This window comes from Choloepus didactylus, chromosome 6, assembly GCF_015220235.1.
Source record: "Choloepus didactylus isolate mChoDid1 chromosome 6, mChoDid1.pri, whole genome shotgun sequence".
Lineage (NCBI taxonomy): Eukaryota > Metazoa > Chordata > Mammalia > Pilosa > Megalonychidae > Choloepus > Choloepus didactylus.
Genome location: NC_051312.1, coordinates 22,416,166 through 22,429,716, shown reverse-complemented (window position 1 = coordinate 22,429,716; position 13,551 = coordinate 22,416,166). Strand labels below are relative to the sequence as shown.

The window sequence follows — 13,551 nt, the reverse complement described above, 5'->3', positions numbered from 1 at the left end:
GTTCTTCAATAAAAATAGCAGAGAATATTATCCAAAGAACTAGAGTATGACTCTCTAATTTCAAAGTCTTAATAAACAAATATGTATGTTTATGTGTGTGTTTGTGAAGATAAATGAAGCACTAGCTACAGAATTATTGCTGAAACAATTTGGAGGTATGTGTCTCTAAATCAAGCAGAAAGATTTTGTTAATAAAGAATCTATTACATTATAAGAAGCCATTTTTCCATGAAGAGATAATTGCAGGACAGAATAATTATTTTTTTATGTAAACCCAGATGAATGAATTCTCCCAGACATTACAACATGATCATTAGAAAAAGTATACCTCTCAGTATTATCCTTACTGTGCATAAATCATTGACTAGTAATCAAAGAAATCAAAGGAATTAGTTGGGCCACCATATTTGAAATATATTTTGATGGAATCAAAGATAAATTTTATAGAACATTTTAAAAATAAAATATGCTCATGTATGTGTGAATATTTACCTGTCTTCATAAAGACTGTAACTTTCTGACAGAAGATCTTCCCTACTCATTCTTCTTTTTTGCTTATTATTTTGAAATAAATTCAAACTTAGAGGAACAGTTGCAAAAATAATACAAATCCCATACACAGAACTCTAGCATACCCCAACCCCCCTCCACCAATACCCCAATCTACCAACTTTAATATTTTGTCACTTTACCATTTTTGTCTTTCCCTCCCTCCCTCCCTCCCTATCATCCATCATCTATTGCTCTGCTTCTGGACCTATGAGAGTAAGTTGCACACATCCTTGAACAAATAATATAATTCACATATACATTTCCTATGAACAAGAATGTTCATTTATGTAATCACATTAAGTGTAGTTAAGAATTTCAAGAAATTTAACATTGATACGAAGCTTACATTCTATATTTCATTTTTTCCCCTCATGTCCCAATTGTGTCCTTTTGAGCCTTTTCTCCTCTATTGTTAGATCTTGTCCAGGATCATCTATGGCATTTAATTGTCTATTTAGACTGTCTTTTTTTTCAATTGTGGAACATATCTACAGCATAAATCTTCCTATTCCAACCCCCCCCCAAGCATTCCATTTAGTGGGATCAATCACATTCATAATCTTGCAATCCCATCACCTTCCCACCATCCATTACTAGAAATTCCCGTACACCCTAACAGAAACCCTACACTTATTCTTAATTCCCATTGCCCCTTCTCACACTTCTCATAACCCATATCTACTTTTCATCTCTATGATCGTATTCTCTGATACTTTCTTTGTGTTTTTCCATGGGGCTTAAATTTAACATCTTAAGTCTATAACAGTCTTGTTTTCTTCTTAACTTCAATAGGACACATAAATTATGTCCCCATACTCCTCCATTCCCCCACCTTTATGTAGTTCTTGTCAAAAATTACATATTTTGTACTGAGTCCAAAACCACTCATTTATCATTACACTTTATATATTTAGATCCTGTAGGAAGTAAATAGTGGATTTACAAATCAAAAATGTAGTAGTACTGGTATTTATATTTACCATGTGATCTTTACTGGAATCTTTATTTCTTCATGCGGTTTTCAGTCAATTTTTTAGTGTCTTCCTTTCAGCCTGCACAATTCCCTTTAGCATTTCTTATAGGACTCCCACTACTGGTGATGAAATCCCTCAGCATTTGATTATCTGGGAATGTTTTCATCTCCCCCTCATTTTTGACCTCCAGGTATTTATGAATTTTCTAAGTCTGATGGTTATTGACTTCTATTTGTATTCTATTGTGGTCAGTTAATGTGCTTTGAATAATTTCATTTTTTTTAAATTTATTGATGCTTGTTTTATGTCCCAGCCTATGGTCTATTCTGGAGAAAGTTCCATGATCACTAGAGAAGAATGTGTATCCTGGTGATTTGGGATGTAATGTTTTATACATGTCTGTTAAATTTCTCTATATTTCTCTCTCCTTTCTTTGTTTCTTCGTTGGTAGGGCTCTCTTTAGTATCAGAAGTAGGGCAGGTCTTTTATTAGCAAAATCTCTCAGCATTTGTTTGTCTGTTAAAAATTTAAGCTCTCCCTTAAATTTGAAGGAGAGTTTTGCTGGATGAAGTATTCTTACTTGGAAATTTTCTCTCTCAGAATTTTAAATATGTCATGCCACTGCCTTCTCATCTCCATGGTGGCCTCTGAGTAGTTACTACTTAATCTTATGTTGTTTCCTTGTATGTGGTGAATTGCTTTTCTCTTGCTGCTTTCAGAACTTGCCTTCTCTTCAGTATTTGACAGCCTGATCAGAATATGTCTTGGAGTGGATTTATTTGGATTTATTGGGAATGTATTTATTTGGATTTATTTGGAGTTTGCTGGGCATTTATGCTTTGTGTATTTTATTGTGTAGAAGGTTTGGGAAGCATTCCCCCAAAATTTCTTTGAATATTCTTTCTAAATCTTTACCCTTCTCTTCCCCTTCTGGGACACCAATGAGTCTTTATTTGGATGTTTTATTTTATCTATCATATCCCTGAGATACATTTCAATTTTTTCAATTTTTTCCCCATTCTTTTTTGTTCTTTCATTTTCCATTCTGTGGTTCTCAAGGTCTGAGATGTTCAGCTTCCTCTAGTCTTGTTTATGACTATCCAGAATCTTTTAATTTGGTCAACAGTTTCTTTTATTTCCATAAGGTCATGTATTTTTTATTTATTCTTGCAATCTCTTCTTTATTCTTTTCCAGGGTCTTCAAGTCCTTTATATCCTGTGCCATGCTCTTCTTCATATCCTTTATATCCTGTGCCATGATCTCATTGTTTGTCTTTAGTTCTTTGGTTAATTGCTCCAAGTATTGTGTCTCCTCTGATCTTTTGATTTGGGTGTTTGGGTTTGGGTAATCTGTATTGTCTGTTTTTTCATATGCTTTAAAATTTCCTATTGTTTTGGACTCTTGACATTTGCTTTACTTGATAGTGTTCTATAGGATATGAAGGATTATTGAAACCCCAATGTCTAATTTGTCAGATCTACAGCTTGGTGGCATACACTTTCTCTAACTAGCCAGCAGATGGTGTCTGTGAGTCACCTATACTCCTCAAGCCAGTCCCCCCCAACTTTGTCTTTGTGGCGTATGGGGGGTCTGATTCTTCTGGGGTCCAATTGGTGCTTCAAGTTTGGGTGTGTTGATGGTGCTGTCTGCCCTGAATGTGGGATGTGTGTCTGAGTGGTTAGGGAGGAAGGGCAGCTTTAATAATCAAACCTCCCAGGTGTTCCTGGAGATTTAAGGCTCTTGCATGGGTCTAAACCATCATTTCAGTCTCACTCTGGATTGTCTCTGCTGATGACCTACAAGTCCTTGGTATTGGCATATGGTCCCTTGGATTTCCAAGTGGGTCCCTTTTCCAAGCCATGCCCTTCCAGGGCCTCTGCTTAGGGACAGTTGTGCTACATCATAAGTGCATGCTGTCCCTTAAGGGAAGTTCTGGACCACTGGGCCATATAGTGGCATTCCCAGCCTACTGCAAGGATGGCTATTTGGGACATGTTAATTTCCCCCTTTTTGCACAGCTCTGCCTTCCCAGCTCTGGGACAATTAGCTGTGGGTGCATGAAAGGCTGTAGTCCACATCTGATACTGTGGCATGTGCACATGATGCTGGAATCACTTCCCATCACACTGGGTTTCTTGGTGCAGCTCTGGGCTGTGGTGTAAGTGCCTGGCAGAAGCATTTCCAGCCCACCAGGAAGATGGCTGCAACGGGTGTGGTTATTTTCCCCTTTTGGCTCACCACTACCTTCCTAACTCTGAGACAATTAGCAACAGGTGTGCAAAAGACTGTCTTCCACACCAGATATTGAGGCATTCACACAGCCCATTCCTGCTGCACTTCACTGTGTGGTTCTCATTTCCATATCTGCAGCCACTTTTGTTTTTTTTTTTTTAAATATCTAGTCTACCTCCAAACACCAACCCACAGTTTCCCCACACCACAGTGTGGCTTCCAGACATTCAGAAGGTTCACTCACTCATTTCAGAACACAGACTCCTGGTTTTACCAAGTGTACAGTCCCTGTGGATTTAGCAGACCTTGTCCAGCTGGTGCATCGCTGGAACTGGTGTTCTGGGTCACTCTCTGGCTTTTATCTAGTATTTTTCATGGTGGTGTTTTTTTGCCCTGTCTCTCCTAGCCACCATCTTAGGTTCTCTCTCACACATTCTTCATAGCTTCTATCTGACAAATACATAATGATTACATAATTACATATTTCAATCATTTCATGTCAGTAAGATCTCATAATATTTGTCCAATTGGGTCTTGCTTTTTTCACTCAACATGATGTCTTAAAATTCATGCATGTGATAGCCTATGTCAAAACTTCATTCCTTTTTATGGTTGAATAATATTCCACTGCACATATATATGGCATATTGTTTATCTATTCATTTGACAGTGGGCATTTTGGTTGCTTCCATCATTTGACAATTGTGAATTATACTGTGTTCCAGTTTGCTAATTCTGCCATCATGCAAAATACCAGAAATGGATTGGCTTTTATAAAGGGGAGATACTTGGTTCCAAATTTACAGTCTGAAGGCCATGAAAATGTCCAAATCAAGGTATCAACATGAGCATACCTTCACCAACCCATGGCCAGTGCTGTCTGGGAAACCTCTATTAGCTGGGAAGTCACTGGCATCTGCTTGCTCCCAGGTTGCATTTCAAAATGGCATTCTCCAAAATGTCAGCATCAGCTTTCAACAGCCATCTTCAAAATGTTTCTCAGCTACAGCTGTTCTGAGGTCCTTCTGTTTGTGAGCTATTTTATAGGACTCCAGTAATCAAATCAAAACCCACCCTGAATGGGTGGGCTCCACACCTCCATGGAAATTATCCAATCACACATTTCACTCACATTGATTGAGTCACATCTCCATGGAAACAAAGGATTTCAACCTAATCAACCCTAACACTTCTGCCCCCACAAGATTGCATTAAAGAACATGGTGTTTTGGAGGACATAATACATCCAAACCGGCATATACTACTATGAACATTGGTGTGCAAATATCTGCTCAAGCCTTGACTTCAGTTTTGTAGGGTGTATAAACAGAAGTGGGATGGCTTAGTTAATATGGTAATTCTATACTTACTTTCTGAGGAACCTCCAAACTATATTCCATAGCAGCTGTACTATTTTACATTTCCACTATAAAAGAACAAGTGTTCTCTTTTCTCCAGATCCTCTCTAACACTTATTTTGTTTGTTTGTTTTTCATAGTAGGTATTCTATGGGTGTGAAATTTTACCTCATTGTACTTCTTGTATTTAATTTCATTGACATTGTTCACATACCAATTATCAAAAGATCCAAAGTGCACAATCAATTGCCTACAGTACCATCATACTGCTGTGCATCCATCACCACAATTTTTTTCCAATTTTTAGAACATTTTCATTACTACAGAAAAGAAATAAAGACAAAAAATAAAACTCAATTTCTCCCTTACCCACAACCACCCCCCTCAATTATTGACTCATAGTATTGGAATAGTACATTTGTTACTGTTGATAAAGAATGCTAAATTACTATTAACTCTAGTACATAGTTTGCAATAAGTATATATTTTTTCTCTATACACCCCTTTTATTATTAGCTTCTAGTTATAATGCCATACATTTGTTCTTGTTCATGAAAGAGATTTCTAATATTTGTACAGTTAATCATGGACATTGTCCACCACAAGATTCACTGTTTTACACATTCCCATCTTTTAACCTCCAACTTTCCTTCTGGTGCATACGTGACTCTAAGCTCCCCCTTTCCATCACATTAACACACCATTCAGCACTGTTAGTTATTCTTACAATAACATGCTAGCATCACCTCTGTCTGCTTCCAAACCCTTAGAATCAACCTAGTTGAACATTCTGCTCACAATAAGCAACTGTTCCCAATTGTATAGCTTTGTTCTATATCCTGTTTACTTATATTTCATGCCTATGTGTTTGTATATTATAACTAGTTCATATCAGTGAGACCATGCAACATTTGTCTTTATGTGTCCGACTTATTTCATTCAATGTAATGCCCTCAAGTTTTCTTCATCAACCAGTTTTTACATATTTATGTTTCTCCACCATCACAACTATCTGTATAAGGACATTTCCTTTTCTTCCACAAAGAAGGGGGAAGAGTCAAAGAAGGTAGAGAGACAAAAGAAAAAGAAAAAGAAAGAAATAAAATCATGACAGCTAAAAAGCAATGAAAGAAAAAATAGAATTAAACTAAAGTAGAATAAGAGTCAGACAACATCAGCAATGCCAATAGTCCCATACCCTCCATTATGGCTCCCTCTTACAGGCATTTAGCTTTGGTATATTGCCTTTGTTACATTAAAGGAAGCATAATACAAAGTTTCTGTTAACTAGAGTCTCTATTTGCATTCATTGTATTTTCCCCAATCCCACCCTATTTTTAAAACCTTGCAATGTTGATATTCATTTTTTCTCCCTCATGTAAAAATATATGTGTACATTTTATCACAGTTGTTGAATACTGTAGGTTTCACTGAACTATACAGTACCAGTCTTTATCTTTCCTCTTTCCTTCTTGTGTCCCACATGCTCCTAACCTTCTTGTTTCAACCATACTCACCATCATCTTTGTTCAGTGTGGTTACATTTCTGTGCTACCATCATGCAAGATTGTGTTCCAAACCTCTCACTCCTGTCTCTTCCTATCTGTCTCTAATGCTCCCTTTAGCATTTCCTGTTGTGCAGGTATCTTGTTCACAAACTCTGTCATTGTCTGTCAGAGAATATTTTAAATTCTCCCTCATATTAGAGTGACTGTTTTGCTAGATATAGGATTCTCAGCTGGAGGTTTTTCTTTTTCAGTATCTTAAATATATCACACCACTTCCTTCTTGCTTCCATGATTTCTACTGAGAGATCCACACATAGCTTTATCAAGCTTTCTTTGTATGTGATGGACTTCCAAGGGGAAGGCAACTCTCTATTTCAAATCTAACATGGATGTATTAATCCTTGAAATTTTAGCCATGGCCTCATGCCAGGCAATCTTCTTTGGAAATTGGTCCCAGAGATTATGAAATGTTGCATTAACAGCAATCCCTGATATAAGAGGTGCCATGGCATTATCAGGGTGAAAGGCAGGGGATTCTCTCCTGTGTTTGTTTTCAGAGGAGCTTCCTCATATACTTGTGAGACATAATTTCCAGGTGAATTTTCTATTTGAACAGAACCTGAACAGAATTTTAGGTCAATTTATCTACTTCAAAAATAAAAATACATGCACAGAAAAAATTAAACAGAAGTTATCTCAAGGGAAAAAATATTAGATCACAGAAATTTCAGGTTTCATATACAGTGTGCACATTATTGTGAGAAAAACTTGAGGAAGAAAATTTCTAGACAGACAATGACGGAAAGTTTTTCACCCACTTTGACTCCTGGTATGTATTAATGGCTAAGTCAGAGTGTTTTAGCTTATCTAAAAATAATGGAGATATTATTAGACATATATGCATATACATATCATATATGCCTTACTTGATAGAATTTTATAAATGGAAATATAGAATTGATGGAATCAGAGTCATCAAGCAATGTACATATATTGAAAGTATGATTTGGGGAAGAAATTTGATTAAATAATCTCTTAAAAACAAGATTCCAAAAAGTAATAATGCATGGTCATAATATTAATACACATAAGCTTTTAGCTACTGATCTTTCATTTATAATAAATAGTATTGGATAGAAAAGTAGAGTAAATCATGCATTAAAACTCTCTATCATTGTTTATTGCATAACTAGTTTTTTTGTTTGTTTTGTTTTGCTGGAATTAAACAAATTTAAGAATATAGAGTTATGTTCATCATCTCTGGACTCACCCATTCATTGTAGAATCATAGAGCAAACAATATTAAATTGTTGTTCCTTCAGGTAAGTTACTTACCTTTCTGTGCCCTTTTACTCATCTAATAAATGTGTACAATAGCAATAGCTATGGCACAATATTTTCATGTGGAGAAATGTGTTAATGAAGGGAATTATTTGTAACAGTTCATATACATATATATGTATATATATACACACACACACCTATATATGATGTTCTATTATATAATATCCAAATTATATAATTTATATTTGACCTAATTTATATTTCACAGTCAAACTAAGATTATTTAGTCATATTTTGCAAACAACTCTTTAGCATGAATTTCTAGAATAACTACACTCTTATTTTTTTTAAGTGCCAGATTGTTGTTATAAACAAAAATGGTTTTGAGGTCATATATGCTAAGTATCATCTTTGATGTCTCAACAGATTCCAGCAGCTGAATGGTAGTATGGGGAGTAGGAATAACACAAATGTGCTGGACTTCATCCTTATGGGATTGACAGATTATGAAGACATCCAGTGGGTCCTCGTTATGCTATTTCTCCTGATATATCTAATAACTGTGCTGGGAAATGCAGGGATGATACTGATAATTCACCTGGATCTCCTGCTTCACACACCCATGTACTTTTTCCTCAGTCACCTGTCATTCATTGACCTCAGTTACTCAACAGTCATCATCCCTAAAACCTTAGAGAATTTACTGACTTCCAACAAGTATATTTCATTCACAGGCTGCTTCACCCAGATATCTTTTTTTTTCTTCTTGCTTGTCACTGAATTTTTCCTTCTCTCTTCAATGGCCTATGACCGCTATGTAGCTATCTGTAACCCTCTAAACTACCAGGTTGTTATGTCCACGAGACTCTGCCACGCCCTCATCACTGGGTCCTACATTATGGTTTTTTTTGAATCATTAGTTATTGTTCTTTACATGAAAAGCTTGCGTTTCTGCAAATCCAATGTTATCTATCACTTTTTCTGTGACTTAATGCCAATGTTAGTCCTGTCCTGCACTAACACTCATGACACTGAAATCATGATATTCGTTCTCGCTGCTTTAAACGTAGTGATGTCTCTTATCACAATCTCTATATCCTACAGATCCATTCTGTCTACTATCCTGAAAATTAATTCTACTTCAGGAAAGCACAAAGCCTTCTCTACTTGTGCCTCCCACCTCCTGGGAATCACTGTCTTTTACATCACTACAGTTTTTACTTATTTAAAACCAAAGCTGTCCTACTCCTTGGGAAAGGATCAAGAGGCCTCTGTGTTTTATACTATGGTGGTGCCCATGCTGAATCCATTCATTTATAGTCTTAGGAACAAAGAAGTGAAAAATGCTCTCATTAGATTAATGCAGAAGAGAGACAGCTCCAGGCAATTGAAATGACAGCAATGATGACATTTTTCTTTCTTTCCTATTTGGATATTTATTCTCTAAATATGGTACCATCCTTTGATTAGTTTGAATTTCTGTTGAGCCATTCTCTATTTGATCACAGATAATCTGGAACATTTCCAAGAATGTGTTTTAAAAGCTCTACATAGTATATAGAAGCCATAAAATACTTTAATCCTGTATTTAAGTATATGTGTTTTTAAAGCAAACATAATGAGTAAAAACTTAAAATGAGAGATATCTTTAAAATTACATGATAGAAATCCCCATGCATAGTCCAATATCAGAGAATTTTACCATAAAGAGCTTTGTCAGAAGTCCTTCCATTTATTCTATAGAGAATATGTATATTTATAGCATAGTTTTGAAAGTTCTGGTTTGGACTAGAAAATCTAGGGTTAAATCCCAGAAATATCATCTTTTTAGCTATTTATCCCTTATTAAGTCACTGAAAGTTTAATCTAGTTTCCTTAGCTGTTGAAAATAAATAATTCTAAATCCATACAGCAAATTTACAGATTATATCAAAATGATGAGTGGAAAGAATTTAATGCAGTACTAATAAATTTTGGTGACAATCATCAGAAAATTTATATTCTTGCAAAGTTTTGAATACACAATAGATTTTGTTATGAAAATGTTCACTGGTAATTTATAAATACTTTGGGTAATCTTATTCATAAATAAATGGCTAAAAAGAAAAAAAACACTTTAATATTTGGTTGTAGCAAATAGTAAAACATGATAGAATTAAGTTACAGAAAAAAGCTTATGTGAGCATTGAAGAAAATTTGGAAAATATTTTGAATTATTAAAGAATACAGATATATCCTAACCATTTTTGAGGGTTTTGTTCATGGTATTCTAGATTAATCACATGTATATATTACATATATGTATACATTTTATGTCATTTTCTATTTTTATTTTTGCATGTTTTGTTTTCCACTCATCATTATAAACTTCAGTTATTCCTTTGACATTTAAACTTGGGAGATGCCTATTTTCTTGAAATATGAGTTAAAACAAGAACCCCAACTTGCAATGTGTTAAGCCCTGAGGTTTTTAAAATTCATCAGGTTAAATATGTCCATGCAGTTATCTTTCTTCTGTGTCTACCTCAACCATCTGAAATTATTATTTCTTTTTGTAATTTTGATAAGGTTAAAAAAATCATTTCCTTTTGCCTGTATTCTGTAAGTATACATTCTTTAAAAACATAAAATTTTGAGTTAGATTCTTGGTTCATTTGTTTTAAGGAATTTTAAAAAAGAAATGTTGCAAAGCCAACAATTGATAATGATTGAATCCAAATTTTGTTACAACTTACATATTTTTATTAGGTTCATTGCTAATATTTCCTTTTAAAATGTCTCTATGCTAGGGGAATTGCAATTTTAAATTTCTATACTACTCAAGAAAATGTTTTATGCATTTTCCTATATTTGATTATTTGTATTTAAACTTAAGCAATGATTATTAGATATGTTTTTTTCCCTTCAATTGATTTGTTGTCTTTTAATTTATATTAAGGGTTCCTTCATAGAATTACATTTCCTCATTTTTTTAAAATAAGTTTGAAATATGTAAATAAATTCAACCTCTGTTTTAGGATTAAAATTTTAATGAATTATCACAAGTTCATCACTGTCAATTAATCTAATCAAATTTTAAAATGTGTGCTATTTTCCTCTGCATCCTGAATTCATGTAAAAGTTTTGACTTACAATAAATAATATCCAAATAAAATACTGTATTAAGATTGAATTTTTCTCTGAACTCTGTTGTATATAGAATTATGTTTATTGCAATTTTTTGTTTTGTTTTGTTTGTTTGCCTATGCCTACTCCTTGATAGACATTGAGTTTTTAATAAATTATCTTTTTAACTACCCTCTCATCTTGTACATGCATTCTGTCTTTCCTTATATGTATAGGCACTTTACATTTTCTAGTGCTTTTATGAACTGTGCTGGCATTACTTTCCTTTATGTACATTTTTATGATCTAGAAAATGAATTCTGTTGGTTCTTGTAGGCAATGATGGTCATCAGATTTTCTAATTTTCACTCTGTAATAAATTCTGGAATTGTTTATGTTTTAATTAAATTGAACCTTATTGAATGTTCTGTTCTCCTTAATCATCTATTGCCCAATCTTTGCTCACTTTCTAGCTCCTTGTAACCTATAATTTCAAGTTTAATTTTCAGTTTGCTCATTATAGTAAGTTCATATTAGTGAGACAACACAATATTTGTCCTGTTTTTCTTTATTTTGCTCAACACAGTGTCCTTAAGTTTCAGTCATATTTTTGCATGCCTCATAATTTCATTCTTTCTGCAGCTGCACAATTTTCCATTTATTTATACACCACAATTTGCCCTTCCCCTCATCAGTTGATGGACCCTTGGTCCCCTCCATCCATTGGCAATTGTGAATAATGTCACCATAAATATTGGTTGCAAATGTCTATTCAACTCCCTATTCAGTTCTTCTGGTATATACCTAGTTAGATTTGCAGGATCATATGGTAACCCTATATTTAGCTTCCTGTGGAACCACCACACTGCCCTCCAGAGGGTCTCATAATTCTACTTCCCAACCAACAGTACATAGATATACATCTTTCTCCACATCTTCTCCAGCACTTGTAGTTTTCTGTTATTTTTTTAAAGATTTATTCATGCCCCATATAATCTATCCTAAGTGTACAATCAATAGCTCCTGATAGAATCACATAGTTACGCATTCACCACCACCACAATCTATATAAGAAATTTCCATTTCTTCTGGAAAGAAAGAAGAAAAGAAAACTTCAAACCTTTTCCTTATATCCCCCCTTATTAACATTTAGTTTTGGTATTGCCTTTGTTACAAACAATGAAAGAATATTTCAATGTTACTGTTAACTATAGACCTCAGTTTGCATTAATTGAATGATATTTTATACCATTCCATGTTTAATACCTTGTAATAATGATCTATATTTGTTTTCATTCATGTGAAAACTTTCTTATATTTGCACATTTAATCACCATCATTGTCCACTCTGAGTTTGGCTAAGTTTTAAAGTCCCAGTTTCTATCCTCTATCTTTCCATCTGTTGCGATTCATAAGCATTTGTGTTTTTTTAGAAAATACTCTTTTTGACTAATTTAACATCTTGTGCATGCTTTGCAACTTTTCCTTATATTTATAGGCTTTTACATTTTATGGTCTTTTGTATAAACTATGTTGACCTTACTTTCATTTGTGTACATTGCTATGATTTAGAAAATATATCCCTTTGGTTTGTGTTAGTAATGATGGTCAACAGGTCCTCTAAATTTTCAGAAAATAATAAGTTTGAGAAATGCTTATGTTTCTGTTAAATTCAGACTACCCATACTCAATATATTCTAGAAAGCATAAGTGATTTTATTTAAAAATATAATATAGATGTTGCACAATATGAAAACACTAGACTATTTATGTTGTCCCTATTTTATCCCTATTTATATCATTGTATATCATATTTTATGTAAGGTTGGGTCTGAGGTAGTTTTGAGACCAAATCCTTGTTTATGGTGGTATTATAAAAGTTGAACTCTTTAAACAATGATAGAGAATGTAAGACTGGAGCAGAGCATAGCATATTATGAGCAACAGTTTTTGTTTACAAATGTTTGATGTTATATAATCATGGTATAAAATAGATTATATTTACTGAGGACCTCATGCCAAACAATATTCAATGTGCTTTAAATCAATAATTAGCATGGATTATGTTCACAAGATATCTCTTTTTATTATCTGAAATTTCATCTAAAGTAATGGAAAACATCCTATTACTTGTTCAGGCAAACATTTAAGAGTCATTCTGGCATTTTCTTTATGTCTGACACCTCCCTCCAAGTCCATGAGTATATCATATTGATACTGTGTGCAGAATATGTTTGGAGTGTGACTATTTTCAACACCTCCTCTGCCATCTCCCTGGCCAAAAGACCATCATCCCAATCTTTTAATTACAAAAGCCTTCTAGATTACCTCCCTGCTTTCTGCCTTATCCTTCTTGAGTCTAATCTCAGTGTGGAGCCCAGAATTTTACTATTAAAAGTTAAGATGGATCATATCACTTCTCTCCACAATAACTACAAGAATTCCCTTTACACTAAGAGTAAAAATTAAAAATTTTACAGGAGCCTCCAAATGCAAAACGATTTTGCCCTTCCCCCTGAATCCTATGAACTCATCCT

General features: G+C 34.1%; 1 protein-coding gene across 1 annotated transcript; it reads left to right on the top strand.

Annotated features, from left to right (window-relative positions):
• The first annotated feature begins 8,357 nt into the window (after positions 1-8,357).
• On the top strand, positions 8,358-9,305 carry LOC119536686 (olfactory receptor 8H1-like). Its single transcript, XM_037839503.1, has one exon. The coding sequence runs from the start codon at positions 8,358-8,360 to the stop codon at positions 9,303-9,305; it is 948 nt and encodes a 315-aa protein (XP_037695431.1).
• Positions 9,306-13,551: the final 4,246 nt, after the last annotated feature.